The following is a 26,337-nucleotide window of genomic DNA, read 5'->3' on the forward strand; positions in this document are numbered from 1 at the left end:
GCTCAAAACCGACCCAGTTCTTGGTATGTTTGCAAGTCAACGATGACCAAATGTGCTGGCAAACTTGCTGGGAAAGATTACGGCTTGTGCCTGGGAGGCGAGTCTCCTCACATGAAGACTACCAAAGCTTATATTGCAGTGTACGTTCCATTTTCTTTGATTAATGCTTTTTTTTTTTTTTTTATTGTGATTTTGACCGGAATAACTATACGCGAAAACTAGTAACGTCTGGACGAGCACGGTATATTTGGGCTACTTAAACGATTCTTTCCTTTGGGGGCGGGATCTGCCGCTGCGAACATCTGTTTCATCACCTTTCAGTTCAAATAACTAAAAAGTTCCTCGAACCATATTGTTGCTGTAGCCATATTGTACTGAGCAGCCAGTGCAGGGATGTGTACGTTTGTGTATTCGCAGTTCCTACCCTCCTTTATTCACTGGAAGACTCACCTATTTGCTGTTTTCGTGCAGTGAGTTGAGGAGCTTCGTTTAGACAACGTTGTCATTGGCCACCATTATATGGCATCTATAGGCAATTACAAACCCTTCTAGAGGGGTCACCAATTACTTGCAAACTTTTGGTATACTGGCGGAAAGGCTCGTTCCCAATCCCCAACCAGTAGCAGCGTTTCCTATAGCCTGGAGCTAGAAATATTTGAAAGAATGTGTTTGGACCACAGGGAATATTTTTTAAATGTAGTCCCGTGGCAGTACTTTGGAGAGGTCTGTGAACCATACCTGATTGGCTCAAGGTTCCTGGAACTTAAAAGGTGGCTTTATTGTTGCTTCAGTAATGTTGCACTAAGCAACCAGAACAGCGACTGTGTACTGCTTTCCTATTTCACAATAAGCTTGGTTACGGATATAATAAAACTTTGTGGCATCGCAAAAAAAAAAAAAACTAAGAATAATAAATCATACACCTGCCAGTTGATGATAAAATCGATTCGAGCTTGTGTGTCGCTTGCTTCAGGGCATTTTATCTGGCTGATAGAAGACCTAACTCAAGAGTTTTAACTTGGAAATGGACATGCAGCTTTATTTACTGAGCAGCCAGGAACGTGAACCGCTGCTATGTCACACTAAGTTATTCAACACTTGTCTGCTATCAAAGAAAGAAATTGCATCTTCACTTCGGGATTTTTGGATTTAATTTGTCACTTTTACAAGACCTCTGAAGTAATTCTCCCAAGAGAACAAAAACATGGTACAAGGAATTGTTAATACCAAACGATTGTAACATTTCAGCCTGTAAATCGCGCGCATACGATCAGATGAACTAACACAATCATTTAGTTAACACTTTTACAGTAGACGAAAATGAGTATTAAAATAATGACGTTATCGTTCATGTTCTCTAACGTCGTCATATCAACATTCATACGGGCTTGTTAAAATGCACACTCAACTAAAATGAGGTCTAATACAAGAGCTATATGTATGTATGTATGTATGTGTGTGTATATATATATATATATACACACACACACGTACATATATACACCTATAGATACACACACATATATATACACACACTCACACACATAATTCTACCAGCAGATAATGCTCCTTTCATCATTTTGCAATATGATGAGCAGTTATATCATTCCATGCCTCTTATATTGGATCTTACTCGATTGTGCAAGTATCCCTAAATTGGAATCAAAATGAGTGTAAATGTATAAGCAAGCACTATGGTGCCACTTTTACTCAGAAGTGAAATTGTATGATGCCTTCCCTTCATACATCAGATGCGCGAAGAGTTTTCTATATACTACTGTTTACAATTGTAATACAATGGAGCTTAAAGATACCTTGTGGAGAACTAAAGAAAAAAAATGCTTAGTGCCGATTTTGCCAGAAACTACGTGCATTATTTACTTTCACGCAATGTCAATATTTATCGCCACTGAGTCATCACATGATACGCGATATGCAAATTCAAGTGTACTTGATGTGTGCTGCTGACTTCATCTGATAGCAAAACATGACATTGGCTGGCTAACATTAGAATAGCCTACGTTTGTGTTCCCACGAGTCAATTGAACGCTAGATTAAGTTGCCCAGATGCTTTCGGCCTTTCATTTTCAATTATTTCCTTGTATGGTGCGCAAGAACATTGGATTAAATAACCCTGGTCTTCAAAGCTAAAGCTGAGAAAATATACAAGACGCTGATTCCCTGCAACGTACAAAATGATCTGCACAATCTCATGAGATCGAATACAGGAGCTGTATTAAAAGAAATCTGCCTTTACAAAGATAGTAACGGTTAGTTCGAATTGCCATGTAAGAGGTATTAAATGAATAATAGTTGTAGAGCAATAGTAACATTTTAACCAATAGAGTTGCAGTCAAGAGCTTTAATATTGTAATCGTGGTTAAAACTGTTGTAGAAACTCCTTTAGTGCATACACCTACTATCCGATACTGACTTGGCATAGCTATGCCTTACATCTGTATTTCATTTGAAAACAGTCAATTGACTGGCATCTGTGCTGTGTAATTTCAGTAGTTTTACAGCTACATCAAATAAATAAAAAGTTTAAAAAAAAAAAAAAACAAGGTATAAAGTGTACAAATACATGCCAACATCTTTTAAAGCCAGTGACATCACTTGCTTAACAAAGAAGAGGTTTCATCTGTGGGAGGCAGATCAGAGATCCTCTCTCATCGCAAGGATGACTTCCTCTGTGCGGGGCAGGCTGACACACGACTGCCCACTGATCATACACACGCTCACACAGCGGAATTGGAACGAAGCCGCTGAAGTTCAATGAATAAAACATTTGTGTGTCATGTCAAGCCCCCGCTACACCCGCAACATTTCGGCGACAAACAATGCAGCCTATTGAGCCAAGAGATGCAGATGGGAAAGAATGCGGTGCCAAGTTTTTTTCAAACTTTAAATCTATGCAAATCACTTTTTAGAATCTATAGAATAACGTGTATAACCTCTGCTAAAACATATTTGAAGGTTAGACAAGCAGCGTACAAATCAGCACAAATGCAAGTGTAAGTTCAACATGTTCATTTAACGTAATGTTTCAAATAAATGGTACTTTCCATTTAAATGGGGCATCAAGGGATCGCTTCAAATTCAGTTTTGAATCAAATAAAAATGTATTAAGTCAGCACATGCAGCATCACTCAACATTAAAAACTGCTAAAAGGGTAATAAGTCAACATGCACTCAAATGGCCAACACTGAACTCAAAACAGTGTTTTCTATAAAATCGGTTAACTCAGTGGAGACCTTACATTGTAATGAAAAGTACACTAATGAGCCAATGTAAAACACATTTCTTATCATGCATCATGTGTGTTCATTTATGAGGCTGTGCCACAATACAAATGTGTTCTGTACCTGTGTGTGCGTTGAATTTCACCCACAGTGGCACACAAGATTCACATTAGAAATCATTTCAAGTCACATTCATGTTGTTCCAAACAGCATAATAATTGAGTTTAAAAGGGGGATTCTACAGAGGTTGATTTTGTTCATCATTTTTGTTCATTCAAAAGGACGGGAGAGGCACACTTGCCATCTAACGGCTACTTCTTGCTCTCTAAATAAGATGTGAAGTCAACCAGCTTCCCTGTTGTCGTACTGTAGTATAACAGAGGGGGTCGGCTCTTACCAGACTTGTCTCATCCCATCTGCGGCAGTTCCTGGTTAATCCCACGAGCCGGGGGGGCCGGGCCGGGCCGGGCCGGGCCGGGCCGGGCATCCCGTCTTTGATCGACACCCCCGCGACGCTTCAACAGTATTCCTTTGTACTTTGTTCACTCAACGAGGCAGCTGCACAACAAACTCACCTCCAGTTTTTAGATCAGAAATCAAAGAAAACTCCTTCCTGCTCTTTCAAGGGTTGTACGTTTTTTGGGTTGCTTTTTGTGTGGTGGGATTCACACTCACCTGAGTTAGTACTGTCTGAGCTTTGTCAACTTCCATATTGATCCTAATTAGTGAGCACCAGAACTTTTTCCAAGGGTCGCATACAGAAAGATCAAAGGATGCAAGAGCCACTTTGACATTCTTTAACATGCTAAGAGCACACTATTATACATTGCCTTCCCCCCATGTTATTAGAACTGTTACATTGTAGTGTAGAGGTTTGGACTTGTTTGCTTGGTGATGTATCGGAAGATGCACAATGGTCATTGCACCGGACTGTTGCAATATTAGTCATTCGAACTGCTCCAAGTGCTAGAGGACTGCCTCTTTTTGCACAATTGTCCCCCAAAAAATAAACAAAGAAAAATGTACCGGAATTACCAGATAACTAGCAACCCTTTATTGCTCAGTGACTGTTTTTTGTCAATGTCTTTATGTCTCAAAAGTGTCTGCTGTCGTACTAAAGCGGCTCCAACTACCGGAGACAAATTCCTTGTGTTTTTTGGACATAACTGGCAAATAAAGATGATTCTGATAAAGGTTAACTATGCTTTTTGCTTTAGTAATAATAGAATGAATCTCAAATTGAGAAAATACCTCTTCTTGTAATAATGCCATGCATATTTATACTGTATTGCATTTTTGTACATTATTTTGAGACGTAATAGTGGTGGTATTAAGAGGAGGATTAGGTCACGTAAGCCCCCCCCCAGGAAGGCCCAGGTCCGAAATGCATCGCAAAAAAAAAATTATAAAAAAAAAATAAAGGATGACTGGCAACAAATGGCATGCAAGCCGTAGTTTGGACATCCCTCATCCAAATCAAATTTCAAATGCATTTGTTTTTTTTAATTCTCCTAAAAGAAGACAAAGAGAAACATGAAGTTCTAGAAAGTATAACCTTCAAGTAAGTAGTACCTTACGTGCTAATGAGAGCCCATGAAACAGGAGGTGCAAGGGCCCACATACACACGTCGTTTATTAAACAAACGAATCGTCATTTTTGCGGCCTCAGCATTCCCGAAGAGTCACCAAGCGTTGCAAACACGTTTATCCTGGTGAAAATGTTAGGTATTACAGGGGTCTCCAACCAACGCAACACCCCAAAAAACTCACTCAGTGGCGCATCCTCAGAAGTTGGACAAAAAAATGTCTCCGTCACCGGTTTCACCGATCAACGCGATATTTGGTGGACATATCAGGACCCGCCAAAGTGTCCAACCCATGCACAGGGGAACAGGGAGTCACCCATTTTAGTTGGAGGCAGCCATTTTGGGAGAATTCCAGGGCTCATACTTTGGCAATCTCCGACTGGGAAATTCTTCAAGATGAGCCCCAATCAGAAGCAGGTCAACTTGACAGACAGGTGATGCGAAATTACTAACCTGTTTTCCTACGGCATCTAATGTGGACCGAGTATGGCGTCAAAGTTTGATGATCATTGAGAATTCTCCATTGAAAGGGGGTACGGCAGCTGGTTCATAAATTATATCTTTCTCTTTAGAGATGCGACTGACAAGGGTTTGCATTACCCAGTTGAGATTCTATTTCGTTCTAAACAGAGTTATGAAATTTGATCCCAGGCATTCCAAGCATCAGAAGTCATGCAAAAGTTTGTGGTTTTTTCTAGGGATCGACAATTTTTTGAAAGGCGTTTGGTTCAAAATCACGAGTTGAAACAGGCAAAGAAAAACAAAAGGTTCAGCTACGTGGAAAGGGTCATTTGAAAGAGAACATAACCCAGTGACCGCATGCCACTTGTGTTTTAAGATTGTGTTTATGAATTTAGTTTTTTTTTTTTTCCCAGCTAGTAGAAACCGCTGTTTTGAAAAAAACAAAAAAAACAAACAAAAAAAAGGTTGAAGGTTGGGTGTCAGGTGGTCCGTGAGGGTAAAATCAGAACAGGTAGAGGTGCTAACTTGAAAAGCAAGAGCCAGTCTGTCTTCCTGGGCTGGCGACGAATGCAAATTTAAGGCACAGCCTTCAGTAATATTTGTTCTTCTTAACACATTGCCCAGTTATGCTAAAACTGCTTCTTGGCAACATCCACGCCGACTCATTACATTTTGCTCCCGTCTCCACAACGGATGTTGATTGGGAACCACTGCCAATTTGTAGCTTGGCAAAACCAATTCATGACATCCCAACAAACACCGTCATTCTCTTACCATTAGTGCCTTGCAGCCTCCTCTGTGCTGCCGCCGCTAATAGCGGAACATCATGTTTGATTGACGTGCCAGCTCACGCGACGGGGACACAATTGCGATGTCCGACCTGTGCTCGTCTCATCAGGTTTCCTCTTTGAAATGTTAGTTGCTGAAATCGACTACAAGTTTTATTTTTAAACTTTCAGCAGCTGACTGGTTTGCATGTCTGCCTCATAGTTCTGGATTTCGAATTCCAGCTCCAGTCTTCCTGTGTGGAAGTTGCATGTTCTCTGTATCCAAAAAAATGCATGTAAGATTCATTGAAGACTAAATTTTCCATAGATGCGAATGTGAGTGAAAATTGATTTTTTTTTTTTTTTTTACTTTCATGCAATAAATCAAAGTCTTAGTGAATTAAAGGAATTTAATGACAAAAATGTCTATAAAAGTATACAATATGGAACTAATCCAAATTGGGACAATTGTGGCCTTGGCGGAGGTTTGGACTCTTCCTGAGTGCCATTTCAAAGTTTTTTGTTCTGGGTTTTCGTGTGTGCATTACCTGTTTGAATCCAAAACAGCAGATTTCCACTTAACCGTGTGGAGAGGCGTAGCATGGGCCAAGGAAGACGCCGTGAAATCAGAGTGCAAATCCAGATAGTGGATGCAGGATTAATTGACACGTAAAGATGGCGAACAATATCCAGCGAATGACTTTTCTACATCTCCGAGGGCTTCAAACATCACCTATTAATTTATGCTTATACATTTTCGTTGATGCAATTTACACATACTCGAGGCCTGATATATTTGTTGACAAAATATGAGAATTTATCTGATCAAATGAGCTGCACACCAACATTCAGCTGGTTAAACTGCATAAAAGGCTTTAATTATTATTATTATTTTTTTTTAAAATGCTAGTTAACGTAAATTTTGACAAAGTTCTATTTTTAAACTTTCAGCAGCTGACTGGTTTGCACGTCTGCCTTCAGTTCTTGAAACATGGACATAGTACCCAAATAAAGGAGCAAATTGCTGGTGGTATCTTGCAGAGGTGGGAGTAAGTCACAGATGTACAAGTCACAAGCAAGTCTCAAGCAAGCCCCCCCCCCCCCCCAAAAGTCATTACTTGGTTCAAGCAAGTCATAAGGCACAATATTGCGCAGTCACAACATATACTGCAGTGATACAATTTTTCAACGATCATAAGACAAAAAGTACATTTACACCTCTAAAAATACATACACACAAAAAAATTACATTTTATGGCCAACTACATCGTTCTTAATATTTAGTAGAATACGTCTCCCCCCCCCCTAAGAATTGCATGAGTGTTTAAAGCTACCAATATATCTAACACCGTTACTGTGCTCATAAATATTGAAATATACTGCAGGTGGAGTAAATATGTAATGGTCAGATTTAAAAACATGTTTTTGGTGCCACTCTGTTTCCCAGATATACAAGTTTGCGTGAGTGTATGAGAGGCATTAACGTATTAACTGTACTTTGTAGGTTGTCGCTTTATGAAGTTCAGTCAGTTTACTTGCATTAGTTCACGCGCGTCCCTGCAACACCCAATATGGTTGACACGCTGCTACCAGAAGAGCCCCTCAAGGGTCAGTCTATGTATACGTCTATGCTAAAATTGTAAATCGGTTTCGTAACGTACTGTCTACAACTTTGTCTTGTCACTTAAATGCATAACTGAGGTGAAGTTTAGTTAGCCTGTGATCAGCTATTGGTGAGCTAAACTGTGAAGCTAAACTAGATAGCTTACCTGCATCTGAAAGATGGACCTCGTCGAAGTTGTCTTTTTTATCTTTGAGTCGCAAACTCTGCATGCTGCTCTTGTCTTTTTCCAAATTTCATCAAAAAGATAACCAGTGAATCCAAATGTAATCATCTTTGGAGCGTCCTCTGTGAGCTCTACTCAATGAGGCAGCCTCAGCCCTTGTCTGTGGTTGGGGCATACTGGATGCCAGACTGGTGGCATGCACAACACAAAACAACTTCTTTCAGATACAAAAGGCACACTATATTGACAATAAGACTTGTTGTCATGTAGTCCAAGTTTAAGTCGAGTCTTTCATAAGTTTTAGCCAAGCAAGTCATAAAATTAGCAACTTGAGTCCATGTCCTGACTCAAGCCCTCCACCTCTGGTACCTTGACTTACGAGTTATTCAAGTTACGAGCCGCCGCTCGGAACATTCATTGCCGACCTGTTAGCAAACATTTTAGTTACGAGCGGTCGATAATGATCGCGAACTCAACTGACTTCACAACAAGCAGCAGTTTGGTCGACAGAGAACAATTCTTTAAACAGGTGGCTTCAAACTTGGTAATGCCACTTCCAGTTGACGTTTACTGTCAAACAAAACAAAAAAATGACGTGTATTTAAAACAACCACAACTTCGCCTTTGGAAGGTATGCTAGCCAAATGCTAATACACAATGCAAAACACCATAGACGGGCTAGTGATTAGCATCAATGCTGTGGCGTTATAACCCTTTAAGAAATATATTTGAACACAAACTGTAAGCAACGCAGGTAGACAATCATTGTCCAACAAGACTCGTAAGCATATATTCTTTAGAAATGGCTAATATTACTGTGGTTGAGTTGTGAAATACGTGTCTGTATAATACTACCGCCTGATGTCCAAGGCGCACACACTCCAGAAGGAGCACAATGTAGAGCTATTAGATTCCATTCATTTCAATGGGGAAAGACGATTTGAGATGAGTGTCTTGAGTTATGAGCGCGGTCACGGAACGAATTTGACTCCTAAGTCAAGGCACCAGTCTATATTTTTAAGGTGTACTTCCGCTGCACATGTTGATGGTCTGGAGAACAAACAGAATGAAAACCAAAGCTGGCTTGCACAAACCTCCAAGTGACCATAGTACAAGCTAGTGTACATAGAAACCGAACGCTCGGTCAAAAGCTGCACCTCAACCAAAGACACTGAATGTATTCAACTATTGAATTGAGTACAGAGCAAGACCTGGCAAGAACATGGACTACTGTATGCGAGCTTCAGGCAGGTCACAGGTGTTATTTGAAGCACCATTCATCTTGTTTCATTCCTCCAGTCCAGTTTTTGTCCACAAGTGGTTGGATTGAGGAAAAAAGATTTCCAACATGCCGCCGGCTTACCTTTTCTCCAATTTTGCTTCAGCTCCTCCGAAACAAAATCTTTAAAATGTGCCAAAAGTGACAGTAACACCCTTGACTGAGGTAAAACAGATAGCATGTTCCATCCATGGTTGGTAGTTTGATGCAGTCATGTCTACTTCATAGTTTGCGTTCCAATATGTGACGGTTTGGCCAATATGGTAGAACTTGAAGTCACAGGCTAACTGCCTACAATGTTTCCAAGCACACTCATTGTTGAATAACACGTTTCCCTCATACTCTTGAGACAAGAGTCCAATTTTTAAACTGGCAAAAGAAACAAAAATCCATCAAGCATGGCCATGGGGCCATGCTTAGAGTATACCGAAACAGTTTATTATTAAATAGTTCATAATAGTTTCTATTTTTTGCAAGTTTGAGTGTTGTTGTTTTTTTTAAAGCGTGTTGAGAGACTTCTCTCATTACGATTACAGGCATGGCTATAATAATTCAGTAACTGTGAACAATTAGTTGCTGGTTAAATAAAGACGGTAGCTTGCTGATTAATCATTGGTTATGGTAACAAATAATATAAAATATTGATCATTCTTTTCTCAAAAAGCAACCAAGTTTTAAATTCTTATGGCATTTAGGAGTACGCATGGTAGCTGTTTATTGGTGTGAGGATTATGAGAGGTTCCTGCAAAAAATGTCCCTCCTGCAAGATCCAAACATTTTGAAAACCCTTGTACTAATGACTGTTTCTTCCCAAGGTTGTGGGGTCTTTATCGACAGCCGCAATTATTTTACCACAGGCTACTTACTCACTGTCGCCCCATGCTGTTAAGACTAGAATACTGCACACACTTGCAAGCTTCAGTTTTTAGTGACAAATCGTACAGCTTAGTGGGTCTCGTTTGTTACAAATAAAGGTACATTTGTTTGGACAAATAATTGACCAAAAAAAAATAAAAAATGCTCATAACAGTTTAAGAGCTGATATCTAGCCATTTGCCATAGGTTTCTTGATAGTAACCAAAATCACTGGGAATACATTTAAGCTTAAGCATTTCAAATGACAAAGTATTATGGAATTATAATATACTAATATAATTTTGTCATGTTCATTGTATTCTTCAGGCACTAAAAGGATCAAGAAATTGAAGAAACAAAGTGGTCTAATATTTTTTCCCATGACTGTATTTAGTTTTTGTGACACATAAATCAACCAAACCAGCAGGAGGAAGAACTACCAAAACCAGAGAAAGAATCACATTCCTCTCCATAGACTACTTTCGTTCCACCCACTTTATTCAACACACAGAAAAAGGATGCATGCTGAAGAAAAGTTCGGAATGACAAAGTTTGGAATGATGCATTCTTATCCCTACCCGAAGAGAACTTCAAATGTCAGTGGAATGTTGACCAGTCCTCTAATAGACGAAAATAATGTGCCCTGCCTAAAAGCCCGTTAATTATATATACAGTGGGTACGGAAAGATTTCAGACCCCCTTAAATTTTTCACTCTTTGTTATTGCAGCCATTTGTTAAAATCATTTAAGTTCATTTTTTTCCTCATTAATGTGCACACAGCACCCCATATTGACAGGAAAAAAACAGAATTGTTGAAAGTTTTGCTGATTTATTAAAAAAGAAACACTGAAATATCACAGAGCCATACGTATTCAGACCCCGTGCTGCGACACTCATTTAACTCTGGTGCTGTCCATTTCTTCGGATAATCCTTAAAATGGTTCTACACGTTCATTGTAGTCCAGCTGTGTTTGATTATACTGATTGGACTTGATGAGGAAAGTCACAAACCTGTCTATATAAGACCTTACAGCTCATAGTGCATGTCACAGCAAATGAGAATCATGAGGTCAAAGCAACTGCCTGAAGAGCTCAGAGACAGAATTGTGGCAAGGCACAGATCTGGCCAAGGTTATTATAAAAAAAAAAAAAAAAAAAAAAAAAAAAAAAAAACTTCTGCACTTAAGGTTCCTAATAGCACAGTGGCCTCCATAATCCTGAAATGGAAGACGTTTGGGACGATCTGAACCCTTCCGAGAGCTGGCCGTCCAGCCCAAACTGAGCAATCGGGGGAGAAGAGCCTTGGTGAGAGAGGTAAAGAAGAACCCAAATATCACTGTGGCTGAGTTCCAGAGATGCAGTCGGGAGATCGGAGAAAGTTCTAGAAAGTCAACCATCACTGCAGCCCTCCACCAGTCGGGGCTTTATTTCAGAGTGGCCCGACGGAAGCCTCTCCTCAGTGCAAGACACATGAAAGCCAGGATGGAGTTTGCTAAAAAAAAAAAAAAAAAAAACACCTGAAGGACTCCAAGATGGTAAGAAATAAGATTCTCTGGTCTGATGAGACCAAGATAGAAATTGTTGGCCTGAATTCCAAGTGGCATGTGTGGAGAAAACCAGGCACTGCTCATCACCTGTCCAATACAGTCCCAACAGTGAAGCGTGGTGGTGGCAGCATCATGCTGTGGGGGTGTTTTTTAGCTGCAGGGACAGGGAGACTGGTTGCAATCGAAGAAAAGATTAATGCGGCCAAGTACAGGGATATCCTGGACGAAAACCTTCTCCAGAGTGCTCAGAAACTCAGACTGGGCCGAAGGTTCACCTTCAAAAAAAGACAATGACCCTAAGCACACAGCTAAAATACAGAAGGAGTGGCTTTAGAACAACTCTGTGACTGTTTTTGAATGGCCCAGCCAGAGTCCTGACTTAAACTCAATTGAGCATCTCTGGAAAGACCTAAAAATGGCTACCCACCAACCTGACAGAACTGGAGAGGATCTGCAAGGAGGAATGGCAGATGATCCCCAAATCCAGGTGTGAAAAACGTGTTGCATCATTCCCCAAAAGACACATGGCTGTATTAGCTCAAAAGGGTGCTTCTACTAAATACTCAGCAAAGGGGGTGTGTGATATTTCAGTTTTTCTTTTTTTAATAAATCTGCAAAAATGTCAACAATTCCGTTTTTTTTCTGTCAATGTGGGGTGCTGTGTGTACATTGTGGAAAAAAATAAATGATTTTAGCAAATGGCTGCAACGTAAAAAAGTGAAAAATTTAAGGGGGTCTGAACACTTTCTGTACCCACTGTATCAGGCCAAAGTACCTTCATGCTTCAGTCTGGATCCAACTACAGATTAATGACGCACAGGAAGCTAAATCAACAGGCACAATTAGTTGCACGTCATCCAAAATTTTAATTACAACATATCTCTGTGGCTTTGTGAACTGTGTTAGCTCCTTTTAAAGTTCTGCATCATTCACCGGTCAACTGCTGGTGTCACATGCCCAGATCCTATAGGCATTTGTTAAATTAACAAATTATTTAAAGCACATACTGAGCCGATTTTTGTCATCAATTAGCCACAACTGGTAAAATTTAATGCAACTTGGAGTGCCCGTTTTACCAGCCCATTCTAGCTTTTACCACCTAAACACACCAATCCGCTTAAGAGTATGAGGGTCAATACCACTCTAAAGTGCCTTTGGTGTCCTCGTCAGAATCACAGTCATCATAAAAATGTAGGAGAATAACTAAACTCTCGAGGTCTTACTGGCCAAACTCCTGCACACATACCAGTACAGGAAGTCTCTAAAAGTGTTACCTTGACTTGATTCTTAGCCCCCCCCCCCCCCCATCAGTTTATTTTGGCATGTCCCACACAATGATATGTTAACTAAAGTGTTTGTAAAGTAGTTAACCAACTAAAATTTTTTAAAAAAGTACAGTTTTAGTGTGGAATTTAGTTATTTGGAAAAAACAAACAGACAAACAAAAAGAAGCCATTAGGGCTTGTGTATATTCTATTTTCATGATCACATTGAAGGTTTTGCATCTGTCCTTGAAATTGCTGCCCACTGTCATTATGGAGTAACTTCCCCTTTAAGGAACCCTTTCACTTTCAGTGACTTTAGGATCAACTTTTCGTCTTTCTTCAATGGAAGCTGAAACAGTGGCTAGTTGCAGAGTAAATATTTACACGTGTTTTGTAGTGCATCATCATGCGTGTAATAGACTTTGCCCCCATCTTATCGGCTTGATCAGTATTGGACGATAATTTTTATGATGATAAGTTGATCGGCTTTAATGTCGTAATTCGCCGATCCGATCCTCCGCAAAAGACATTTACTCCGCGTCGTCATCGTGTACAGTATATTTGAATCCAAACGCTAGTTTAGTTTCAGCCTTGCCGCGTGCCTTTTGACGTACTACTGTAAATACCTGACAGCCAATAAAGTTATTTAAAAAAAAAAAAAACATGTCGGCGGTGTAGGACAGACAACACATCTGAGGCAGACAACACGTAATGCCCAGATCTGACTACAAGACAAATTCTGTCTGTCAAGTCTGACAAATTTGACAAATTCTTTCACGAATGCACTATGCTAGACTACTGCAATAAAATCTTCGCATATAGTCTTTTACGAGCACGGGGCTTTATTTTGTCAACTCAAACGCGACCGGATACACTCGTTAACATGGCGACGACATCACGCCACGTGTTATTATGAGAACAAAATGGGTGAAAACGTGCGTTGGTGGTCACCTGTGCTCGGGAGAGGACGTTCATTTAAGGATTGCTTGAGGTATGTTCACGTACTGTTAATACGATACGGCTCGCAAGCAGGCAACAAAACGTGATGTAGCCTAGCAAGCTAGTGCTAGCACTAACGGTTGTACATAAACATGCCGGCATTCTGTCGAATCATGCTCTAAGGTTTCGCTGTGTGTGGAGTAATTCAATTACAATAAAGTAATTCAATTACAGTAAGTTAGCACCCATTATTTCTGTCACGTTGTAATGTTGGTTTGACCTAACTGATTAGAATACATGACCCGACTAGAGCAGTGATTTCCAACCTTTTTGGAGCAAAGGCACATATTTTGCAATTGGAAAATCTCACAGCACACCACGCACAGTTATTACTGTTTATACTTCCTGCCATCTAATTTAAGAGCATTTATTTGTTCGGTCTGTCACTATGCCTCACTGGCGTAAACAGAGGAACAAAGATACATTATTTCTTGTAAATGAATTTTTCGAGCAGTTAAGTAAAATTTTATAATTTCCCATGGCGCACCTGAAGATCACTCATGGCACACTGGTTGGGAATCACTGGACGAGAGAAACCTTTTGAAGATACTCAATATACATTACTCAAGTATATACAGTAAATGAACAAGTCATCTAAATAGACACATTGCTCGTTCTTGTGAACGGATCGGTTATTGTCTTTTTAAACTCTGAGATCGGCCTAAAAAATTCTGATCATGTAAATTCTAGTGTGTAGTTGGATGTCGTCAGGCTTAACATGTCCACTCTGTCAGTGACATACCAGTTGATATAAAAACCTTTCAGAAATTTGAAACACATTTGTTAAACAGTACACTGCTTGCTAACTGAATCATTTTGCCAAGTCATGGTCCACCACGTGCTCAGTTAACCAAAAATGTCCACAATCCTGTCATTGTCCACTCTGTCAGCAAGCTCACATATTTTGCTGTTTGCATGTACATTGTCTGCTTGCTGGTTTTTTGTTTTGCTTTGTTTTGTAACTGTGTGGGCTTGACTAAATTCACTTCTAACAGCACATCAACTGAATATGTACTTCAATGGAAAAGCTGAGATTCTCTGAGGGGATAAAATGAGAAGTCTCAAAGGCACCATATGGTGATATTGACTCATCTATATGAAATTTGAGGAAATTCTGCCCACAATTTTAAAAACAATAGGGTGTACATATGAACATGCATCACAAAAAGTCTCGCAAAGCAAATGCACCGTGCAGTTGCTTTGCTTCTTTACGGTCATAAAAGGCATTTTTGTGACCGCTGGACTGAATGCAACTGTACTGTATTTTTGGTATTGAAGACATTTTATGGCATAAACATTTTGTAAATTCTGGTGACTTCTGTGTGAAAGAATGAGAGGTTGATTCACATAAGCTCCACTACTCGTGAGAAACTACATTTTATTTTTCCCAACAGGTCACGAGCTTATGAAGTGAGCCTCTAACACAGAGGCTGTTAAGCAGGACACAAACAGCAGTAAGAGAAAGGACAGCGTTTAAAGACAGCATTAGCGTTACCTGAATCTGAGCCTCGACGCTCCCACCTGCCGGCGCGCTTTCCAACAAGCCATTCACAGGCGCTGCCGTTAGCTGCTTGTTGAGGTCCAGAATGCTTTTCCACTCTGAGTGATGAGAAATGAGAGACAACGTGAGAAATAGCACAACTCGTGCAATCAGGCGAGTAAGGGAAGAATCGTTGGTTTACCTTCACTTAGCGTGTCCAGGTCCAGCATTCCGCCTGCTCGGTAGCTGTCCAGCTCTTCGGCTTTCACTTTGGCCCAGGGGATGTAGGTGACTCCTTGCTCCACGTCCCAGAACTTTTTGTGTGCTACCTTTATGCCTTTGTTCAAAGCCCACGCAATCTAGAAGAGATCACAAAGGTATGAGAAATTGAATCAAAAGGTGACAGATAATTAATGCACAATTGTAAATGAAGGCCAGATAGCATCACCATACCTTTACAGGCTTCCCATTGACTTTGTACGAGCCACGATTGAGCTTGCTCAAGGCTGTGTAGGCATCAAGTCTGTGGACCATCACAATGTAGGCACAACCTCTCGGGGGAATCATCTGCAAACAAAATCAAAAGGTTAATAAAAGGCAATCTGTTTTAGAAGTAGGTAATGACTTTGATCTTGCATTGAGGGCCCTTACGTTGATGGACTCAATCTGGCCAAACTCCTCTAGAAGGGACATGACATCCGACTGCTGGGTTTTCTTGTCCAGCTGACCAACCCACAGTGTTGTGCTGCACACTATAAAAAAAAAAACGTTTTTTTAAAAAGTTACAAAACGAACTTAATACTGCTCTATGGCAGCCTTTTCCCAAACTTAGAATCAGTTTTATTAGGACTCTCACTGTCAGGTTGTAAAATTGTGTAATTGTGACTTATGATTTTTGTATGTTGTACTAAATGATTACATATTGTGTTCTTTATCACTGCAACAGCATTGAAACATACTAGATGTTTATCCACAATTTTGAGAGCCCTGTCTGAAGACAGCTGAAGCCAGCATTTTTTTTTTCTATTTACACTCCAATGATTAATATCCCCTATCACAATAGTGTGCCTTGAACCATGCAGTCTAAATCCAAACTGAACTGAAAAGGCTGTAAATGCATATTGTGCAGAGGTGAGTAGAGTAGCCAAACATTGTACTCAAGTAAGGGTACTGCTACTTTAATAAACGGGGAGAACCTGGGTCCTCAGAACTGTGAGGCAGATGAGGCAAACTGTGAGGCAGATGAGGCAAATAAAGCTCTGAGAAATGGTCTTATACTATATTGTTTCTACTTGTTAAACAGCACAATACTGTAGGCTCACCAGGTAGATTCCAAAAACAGGAACAAGTCTGCAGTGGATATAAAAAGTATACACACCTCTGTTCAAATGCCAGGTTTTTGTATTGTAAAAGCATTTTGACCAAGATAAATCATTTTAAAACTTTTTCCACCATTAATGTGAAACAAACCTAGAATCTGTAAAACTCTTTATTTTGTTGTCTCTCTTTTTGAGAGGGAAGGTGAAAATAAAGTCCTTGACGTTTTATCTTGCTGCCTTCTTGGCCAGGTCACCATTGCAAGAGATGTCCTGCTTTAACTGGTCTTTTACCTGGTTAAATAAAGCTTAAATAAAATCAACCTGGTTGCACAAGGATGCACTCCCTCTTAACTGGCATGTGGTCGTGTTCAGAAGTAACAGATCACATTTAAACTCTTGTGCAATGGGAGTCCACACACAAATGACACTATATAAATTTGTAAGAATTTTTTTTAAACATGCATTGGGCCTTAACAGAAACATTTGCTTTATCCACCAAAATGACTGAATGAAGAAGAGACCAGGCTTATTAATGTCAGTGAGTGAGAAAACAGAACGTATCCCAGAAGATGCATGTTTTATAGTTACTTGTGACCATAAAATAGAGCTAATGTTGCTATATGAACAGCTACAACAACAGAAAACATTCGCATCTTACCGCAAGGTGTTTTCTCAAGTTAGAAGTGGGCTGAAATATCCAAGTTTGGGCAGTGACAAAACTACACTGCATATTAAAGCTGTCTGTAATGTAAACGAGTCGTGCACGGCTGTCACAACTCGCTTTGATTGGCCCGCGAAGCCCAATAGAAGACTGTGTGCGGACATGTGACTTTCTTGTGTCATTCGATTGGTGAACTTGAGTCAAACATCACTGTGATAATCACGGTGAATTGGAGCAACGGCGCCCGATGCGGAAGTCGAAAACGAAAGTCTAAAAATACATCGCGCACCCAATTATTGATAAATCAAAGTAGTGAGCAGCATGTAGATTATTGTAATGGAGTAAAAGTACCGTTTCTTCTTAACATACTCGAGTAAAAGTAAAAGGTATGCTTAATTAAAGGCCAAAGGACAAAGATTAAACTACTTTAACTCTAGAACGCCTTTACAAACCACATCTGCAATTTCAAAGTGATTATATAGCATATGTACAGCAGTTAAATTGATAAATATGATGCTGAATGCTTCGGAACTATCCGGCGCCATGACCTACACTAGCCAAAACGCCGTGACGTACACTAGCCAAACAGTTAATTCGGCGTTGTGTGCTACTGTTCCATGCTGTTGTTCCCGTCCTTGTATATTTGTCGTATGATTTAGTGATGTCACAATGGTCTATCGTGTGGCATTTGGTTGTACAAATAGTTCAGGCAGTGGCAAGAGTTTCCTTGGCTTTTCAAGTGAAAAATGAATACGTGACCAATGGATAGGGAAAGTCAATCAACAGGGGAAGAAACGTGGTCAGCTATGTGTGCCGAGCAAGCATTCCAAACTCTGTGCTGATCACTTCGAACCGGCGTTTTGAGGAAGACTTAGCAGAAAGCATTGGATACACAGTTGTAGTTAGTCGGGAGGGTGAAACCAGCTGCGGTGCCAACAATTTTTCCTACGGCCATCGGGACCTCAACTGCCAGCAAGAGAACTAAATCTCGCAGCCGCCATGGTGCAGCAGCGAAGCCGCGCAGACGAGAGGTTAGGAGTTCCTTGTGTATATACCAATGACTCTATTATGGTTATTATGCACTGGGCAGTAGGGAAAAAAAGACCCACGGAGTACTTTTCAGTCCTGTCGTCTGTACTTTTGCCTATATGACAAGCCGACAGACCCGGCAAAGACTTTCTGTGCGGCGTGTTATAAAGCTACTCGAGCGAGGGGCACACACTTTATAGGAATACTGCATATTATGTAAAAGCTTGTGCCGTGTCACTGAAACATATGACTATATAATACATATCGTCGTGCTAAAAAATATTGGCAGTGATTTTTCTTTGTAATCAAATTACTCCACTTACACGATTAATTGTTTCAGCCCAGTTGTATTATGTCAACTAAAATCAATCTGGTTCTGCTAAGCTAAAACGAGATGAAACTTACCTGTTTTTTCAACGACATCAAGGAAATAATGCCATAACAGAAGACTTGTGTGGATACAATTGAGCCAAAGAATTTGTTCCCCCAGAAAAACAACTCAGTGTTCGAACCACAAACCAAACAAAAACACTGCCTGATGGTCGAACCTAGTCGCAGTGGGTAAACGTTTCATTCATCCCTTCTTTGCCGGGCGGTGCAGCCATTGTGGGGAGGTGGATTGCTCGCAGGTGCTCCAGAGTCACGGTCGGTCGCTACTTTGTTTAGTGTGTCACTGTGCCTTTTTGCTGTTTTTTTTTTTGCTTTATTTTCACGTTTTGCTTGCTCAACATGGGTCCCCCCAAAAAAAGCAACAGACAAGCCAATAATTCTAGCCACCTGGTTGTTAAAGTTAAGGGGTTTTGTGATTTCCAACCAGCTCTGAAAGCACCAGAGGGACTGCTTGGGTGCGTGTCGGCAGGGCAGATGCATATGAATGAGGACAGTTCCGCTTTTTGTTATTGTTAACTTAGAGATTTTTGATTGATCCCCGCTTGTCATGTTTGATATACAGTACTATATAGCTTTATATAGTGTTAAAAGTATACAAACGTTTACTAAAATTAAAACTGTTGTTGAGGCATCAACCAATTATGTTTACATTATTTCTTAATGGGAAATTACATTCAATATACAAACTTTTCAATTTACAAACCCCATTCGCGGAAACTTTAAGCTCGTAAAACGACGTTCCACTGAATGTGCATTATTAGCACAGTAGCCGGTACTATATTCACTGAGGTGCAAGCACATACCACTGAGCATCTGGCTCTTGAAGCTCGGGAGACCCTTCTGCCGCCGCTCTCTATCACGCTCTCGCTCGTTTCTGTCCTGCGAATGGGTGCGCCAGCGGTTCTCTCTCGAGCGCGATCTGGAGCGCCTGTGCCTGGGCCTTCTCGTACGCGACGACGAGCGTGACCGTCTTCTCCTTGGAGATCTACATGAAAGATTGAAGCAGGTTATCACAGAATCTTTTCCACACCTGAAATGCAGCAAATGGTAAATACATGGCCTAATCCAATCCAACATGCATGCTATTTAAGATGTAATGTCGGATAAAGTCCACAAGAATTGCTTCCGCTTACTTGGAACCAGATCTTCTCCTGCCATAGGCTCCATGTCGGCCCTCTCTATGTATAGATGGATCCTCCCTTGAAGCCTCCTATTAGACAATAACAAAATGATACAGCAAAATGCTAGCCAGTGTAACCTCCATTTTGTGTGCACGTGGTTTACTTGTGATTTGGAGTTCTGCACGTCATTTGTGGAATGGTATCCGTCTGGCAGCATGTTATGCTCTGCATGACTCACCGCTCCACCATACTGAGTATGGGGGGGGAGAAAGGAAAAAAAGACACCACAGTGGAATTAATTAGCAGCATTTGGAAGCGTATGTCAAGTAATGGCGCAATATTGTCGCAGTTCTTGAAGATTACCAGACAAACTGATAAGTGATAAACAGTGGAACATGACTGCCGGCTAGCTGGCATTTAGCAGTCATTTCCTATACAGACAGTAATAAAAGCATGGATTGCAAGAGCACTGAATAAAACGCATCAAAATAGTGTAGCTGATCTATGAATGTCGCACATGCAGCGGACACCTCGCCAAACAACTCATTCAGAACGGCTTCCTGACAAACATTTTTGGAAAAGGGCGAACGGAATTGGTTGTGTAATTTCACACTGGCCAAGCATTCCTGGCACCCAACTATTTTGTACACAAGCTAACAGTCCCCTTAAGGAGTTGATACCTCAAGGCTGCTTGCATTCTGTTCCATTGGAAGTGGATGAATCGTCTCCATGTTGTGCATCTGTTCAGGGTTGCCTCTGTCAGCACAAAAAATGAGCTCAGTAATATATTGGCGTCATTGACATATATACTCATTGCTTCATTTTAACAAGTGCGATTTGGATTTGCAATGGCTCCTTTTCACGTATCAGTTAGTGTAGTTTTGTTGATATTTTTACAGTGGAATCCAAAAGGTTACTCACAAAGAGCCTGCTGTGTCTTCTGTTGCTACATCCTCAGGTTCGTCATCGTAGTCAAACCGGTCTAGCAGTTTCTGAAGAAATTAATATTTTCAATCATGCAGTGTTTAACCGTATTATTTTGTGACAATATGCAACTACCTCAGCGAGGGTGCTCCTTTCTTCTGTGTGCGCACGAAGCATTTCGGGCTGGGCCACATTCACCTGGTGAGTATTTGGCTCGTTTGTATTATTGGCCGTGTGGGTCTTTTCTGCCTGCTGCAAGTTCTGAAGCATCCTCTGGAGCTACAGGACCACATACTTGGGCTTGGTGAACAATTCTCAAGCGGTCTCTAGAGTTAGGGTAGCACATTTTACAGCAACCACTCACCTCCTGACCATGCGGGGACTGGAACAGCTGGGCCACCGCGGCTAAGGCATCGGAAGTGGGCATCTGTGATGAAGTTGGCACGACAGGGGCCGCTGCCATGGGAGGAGGCTGTGGCTCTGTGGAAGCTGTTCCCATGAGAAAAAAAAAAATACTAAAAACATTGCACCATGGATTTTTTTGTTTGTCTTGAATAAAAACTATGTGAAGCCTTTGGAGTTTCTTAAAATTTCTGCACAAATTGGTCAGAAAATCTGGTCTGTCTTCATCTAAATCAAAAGAATGAAGTTTGGATACAGTCAAAATATTTTCTCAATATATACTAATGAGGAACTTAAAATCAGCATCTTCATAAGAAAAGTTCATATTCGAATTGAGCGTGGCCAATTACATTGGTGTGTGAATTTGTGGAGTGATATGTTAAGAAAGATTTTTTTGGACGACACTGCGGCTGTCCCACGCGCAGTTTTCCTTTGTACTCGAACGCAACCCACGCGCGCAGTTTTGAAAATGTACTGCCGTTCTCCTCCAAGCCAGGGGTGTCGCTACGACTGCTATTTGCTAGGACACCACAGGGGAGAGTTTCTCTACATTTTTTGGCCATTTCCGGTAGCCGGTTTTCCTTTCCTTTCCTTTCCGTAACAAGGAACAAAGCAACAACAATGGCGACCGTGGAACAGTGTCTGCGAGAACAAATTGACCTCGATGACCAGATGATACGTTTAATTTTGCTGCAAAATCAATCGAGAAGGCGGCGGCGTAGATGAGATATAGAACCAAGGGGCACGCTGAGTAAGTCATCACAGCATGTGACTAAAACGGACCAATCACGAGAGATGGCCTCCACAGCGTTCGACGCGCAACAACAATTTTTGACGTGTGCGCGTCAAGCTACGGAGATGGGCCGCACAGGGCAATTGTTGGGCACCAGGCCCACAAACAAAGAAGAACTGACAGAAAGCATCAAGGAAATCTGGGCTTCCATAACTCCCAGGCAATGCCGGGGCCGATTGCCTCAACGCCACGGCGCAGCCAGGCAGTGATTAAAGCAAAGGGATTCCCAACCAAGTATTAAAGAGTAACATATTGTTTTGAAAGTACCATATTTTGATTGATTTAATGTGACCCTAATTTCTCTCTTGTTTCCCAAACAAAAACTGAGAAGTAAATGGTGATTTCTTCACTGTAATCTAATTTTTTGAATTCCTGATTTTGTGGGTTTTATGAGCTTGAAGCCCAATTTATGGAAAAATAAAACAAATACAGACTTGAAATAGTTTAAATTGTGGGCCCTGAATCTATAATCTATGAAAGTTTAACTTTTTGACTGGAATTACGGAAATAAACTTTTCAATGATATTCTAATTTTTTGGAAATGGTCTATATAGCCAGTGAACCACCATCTGATCTATAAGTGGGTACATCTTAAGTCATGCACTTCAGGTGGGGGTAAAAAAGATTTAGTGTGATGTTGTTTGGTACTGGCATGTCTTAAGATTGTGAAACGTGGCAAAGTTGGTCTGAGAGGACTTTAGAGTAAAATGACTATGTACCCAAACGTTAATTTTAGTTCAAATTAGTCTGGTTTAAGATCAAACGCACAGTTAGGAATCTACTGTATTATGCCACATGCTAAAATGCTAGCTGCTGAAAGGAATTGCTTTTCAAAACAAAACAAAACAAAAAAAAAAATTTAGCTGCTGAAATGAATTGCCTTTAAAAAACATTAAATTATTGCCTTATGTTTTTATACTTGCAAGAAATGTTAAGTTTATTTATTTATTTTTGTGTTTTATTTTCATTGGTGTTTTAAATTGCCTCACTGAAAATGTTATAGACAAGAAAATACAGTTTGGTGCTCAATGTAAATTTAAGAAATAAAAGTTGAATATCTAAAAAAAAGAAAAGCAATTTGTCGTTCATTAAGTGAAATAGCTAATTTTCTCGTGTGTATTCTTACCTGCTCTTTAAACAAGCAAAATATATATTTTATCTAAACTAATAAGATACTTGGATGTTTTTTAATATTGTTATTTCATTGCCGCAATCCTAAAAAACAGCATGCAAGCAAGACATTTGGCTGCAACTTCATCGGCCATTACAAGGTTGATGGAATTAATACATGAATAAAAAAATAGTAAAGCCATAATTTATTAGATTTTACAATTTTAGAGTAATGATTATGTTATGCAATTGAAAAGTCTGCAGAATTTTTTTCACCCTATTACATAATATACTGTAATAACTGCCCCGCGGTAATGTTCTTCACATGATTTTAAAATATGGAAATTCAGACAAGATTGTTCTGGAAGTGAATTCATATAGGTTGGCATCTCTGCAGTAATAGCCATTAATGCAATTTTACAAATAACTGGCATAGTAATTTCTTTCGGTGTTTTGGTTACGAATTTTCATTTCGGCGCACCACTACAAAAAAAAACTCAACTTCTCCGGAACCCATGATGCGATTTTCTAAATTTGAGCTGCGTTGTACTCAGGTTGAAGTGGCTGTCCCAACACGGCTGAGCATTTTGACAGATTTTTGGCAAATCTTGTCACAGTTTGCTAATAACATCTTAACTGTACTGTTGAAAACACCGAGTAGGAGCTTTTCTTTGGTTCTCTTCCATGTCGTCACTACAGCTTTGTTTCTATGCCCAACTTATTCACAGTTGCTTTCTGACGGCAACAGTGATCACATTCTTCTTAAAAGCATTAAGAGTAACTTGCCCTTTTCCTCAACATTTTTTAAACTTGGGAGATGTGCACTGTGACGCGCCGGTACACATTTTTATTTATCTGCCGTCTAGTAAAGACGATAAATCTGATCACCTCAAACAGACAAAGCAATAGATATGATATTTTGATATACTTTTTTTTTTTTTATATTTTATATATATTATAATTTTATAAAATTATTTAAGTTCATTTTTTCCCACATTAATGTACCCACAGCACCCCATATTGACAGAAAAAAACGGAATTGTTGAAATTGTTGCTGATTAATAAAGAAAAACTGAAATATCACACAGCCATAGGTATGCAGACCCTTTGCTCTGACACTCATATTTAACTCGGGTGCGGTCCATTTCTTCTGATCGTCCTTAAAATGGTTCTACACCTTCATTGGAGTCCTGCTGTGTTTGATTATACTGATTGGACTTGATTAGGACAGCCACACACCTGTCTACATAAGACCTTACAGCTCACAGTGCATGTCAGAGCGAATGAGAATCATGAGGTCAAAGCAACTGCCTGAAGAGCTCAGAGACAGAATTGTGGCAAGGCACAGATTTGGCCAAGGTTGCAAAAACAATTCGGCTGCACTTAAGGTTCCTAAGAGCACAGTGGCCTCCATATTCCTAAAATGGAAGACGTTTGGGACGATCTGAACCCTTCCGAGAGCTGGCCGTCCAGCCCAAACTGAGCAATCGGGGGAGAAGAGCCTTGGTGAGAGAGGTAAAGAAGAACCCAAAGATCACTGTGGCTGAGCTCCAGAGATGCAGTCGGGAGATTGGAGAAAGTTCTAGAAAGTCAACCATCACTGCAGCCCTCCACCAGTCGGGGCTTTATGGCAGAGTGGCCCGACTCATGGCTGCATTAGCTCAAAAGGGTGCTTCTACTAAATACTCAGCAAAGGGTCTGAATACTTATGGCTTAATTTCAACAGACATTTTCTTTCTGTCAATATGGAGTGCTGTGTGTACATTAATGAGGAAGAAATAAATAACAACAATAAATGATATTAACAAAGGTCTGCAATATAACAAAGAGTGAAACATTTAAGGGGGTCTGAAAACTTTCCGTACCCACTGTATATTATATTGGAATGAAAGTACCGCAATGGTGAGTTGACATAATTCCCTGACAAAACGTGAGGCCAATTAATGTCTTTTAGTTTTTGGTGTCCTTTTTGACTCCAATGTCAAATTTGTAACATTAGACATTACACTCCATATTACAATTAAAGTACACATTTTTCTTATAACCCCTAGGTACCAGTATACTGTAGGTTTATACAATATTAAAAAAAAAGAAAAGTCAAATTTTATTTCAACATGTAGCAGGTGATAATGACTCAAAAGTATTTTTGGTGTACAAAAAGAAACAAACCAAACAAGAGAGCTAAGTTATTTATACACAGAATGTTAAATTATATAAAAATATTGCAGAACAACAGATCAATATTTCAATTTCCATTATTTCCTATATAGAAAACTGTTCCCAAATTAGCGTCCCCAATAAGATATTTTCAATAAATCGTTCATAATTTCCCCCCCTTACCTTCAACTGAAGGTGCGGGTAACAGGAGGCCATTAGCCATGTCCATCAGCGGCTGAATGATGTCCATGTCAAACACACCGTTCTTCTGCCACAGGTTCAACACGCGGACAATTTTGCTCTGATACGAAAAAGCAGTAATAGGTTTAACTTTCCACATTTTGTCATATTTTATTGTGACAAAAGCACAGCGAGAGGAGTACCTTATCATCCTCTGGGCATTGGTAAAGATTCTGGAAGGTGTCTGTAAAGTTCTTCACAAAGCGCGGCCCGAAGACGTCCTTGTCCACGCCAAACTGATGACGCGACTGCCGAACAATGGAGTCCACCACGTACAAGCCGGGCACTTTTAGCTCGGGTTTGCACTGATGGAACCAAAAAATTAAAAAAAAAAAGGGAAATCAGACAAACAATAAATCAAGTCCTTGACACTTATACTCTCGCACAGAATGGCTACGTACCCTCTTGATGAACTTTTCAACAATCTGGACGACGTGCTTGTAGAGCTAGTTAAAAAAAAAATAATATTTTTTAAATAATCACTGACAATTTAATAATTAAATGTCCACAACACACTTAATGTTTGGCAAAATTGCATTTTTTTTTGTAAGCAATCACTGTATACCTTGATGGCTTTGATGGCTGACTTGGTGACAGACATCATCTTAGCTCGAGATATCGGCGGCTTCATGTCAATCATGGAGAACAACTGAAGGGTTGCACACAAAACCAACACATCAGTTCTTTGGATAAGTAATTAACTCCAGCCAAATCACAGCAGCAAATGTCCAATTTTTTCTTCTGTACTGGTGTACTGTTTGCACCCAATACACTGAATTGATTTTATTCTCTCAATTTACATGTAAACAATGCAAATCTTATTTAAACCTTATATTATAAACACACAATTACACCAGGATAGCAATACAAAGGAATAAACAAACAGGAATAATTACTAATAGGGATGAATACATTTCTAT

At 40.0% G+C, this 26,337-nt stretch overlaps 1 protein-coding gene across 2 annotated transcripts in view; it reads right to left on the reverse strand.

The window, feature by feature from the left end:
- Window positions 1-26,337, reverse strand: part of LOC133482259 (SR-related and CTD-associated factor 4-like) — a 31,937-nt gene that overhangs the window by 4,701 nt on the left and 899 nt on the right. Inside the window, exons 2-17 of one of the 2 annotated variants that reach the window (XM_061782216.1) lie at window positions 25,983-26,066; window positions 25,819-25,863; window positions 25,561-25,722; window positions 25,361-25,478; window positions 21,080-21,204; window positions 20,851-20,994; window positions 20,713-20,783; window positions 20,472-20,547; window positions 19,955-20,041; window positions 19,804-19,880; window positions 19,474-19,655; window positions 15,923-16,023; window positions 15,725-15,838; window positions 15,474-15,630; window positions 15,287-15,390; window positions 7,980-8,033 (exon numbers count right to left, since the gene is read on the reverse strand). In XM_061782216.1, coding sequence (XP_061638200.1) covers window positions 7,995-8,033; window positions 15,287-15,390; window positions 15,474-15,630; window positions 15,725-15,838; window positions 15,923-16,023; window positions 19,474-19,655; window positions 19,804-19,880; window positions 19,955-20,041; window positions 20,472-20,547; window positions 20,713-20,783; window positions 20,851-20,994; window positions 21,080-21,204; window positions 25,361-25,478; window positions 25,561-25,722; window positions 25,819-25,863; window positions 25,983-26,066 — 1,686 coding nt within the window. In that variant the 3' untranslated portion in view covers window positions 7,980-7,994. Of the gene's footprint in view, window positions 1-7,979; window positions 8,034-15,286; window positions 15,391-15,473; window positions 15,631-15,724; window positions 15,839-15,922; window positions 16,024-19,473; window positions 19,656-19,803; window positions 19,881-19,954; window positions 20,042-20,471; window positions 20,548-20,712; window positions 20,784-20,850; window positions 20,995-21,079; window positions 21,205-25,360; window positions 25,479-25,560; window positions 25,723-25,818; window positions 25,864-25,982; window positions 26,067-26,337 lie in introns of those variants that run through there. The other variant, XM_061782215.1, reaches the window with a different exon arrangement.

Source organism: Phyllopteryx taeniolatus, chromosome 8, assembly GCF_024500385.1.
Source record: "Phyllopteryx taeniolatus isolate TA_2022b chromosome 8, UOR_Ptae_1.2, whole genome shotgun sequence".
Classification (NCBI taxonomy): domain Eukaryota; kingdom Metazoa; phylum Chordata; class Actinopteri; order Syngnathiformes; family Syngnathidae; genus Phyllopteryx; species Phyllopteryx taeniolatus.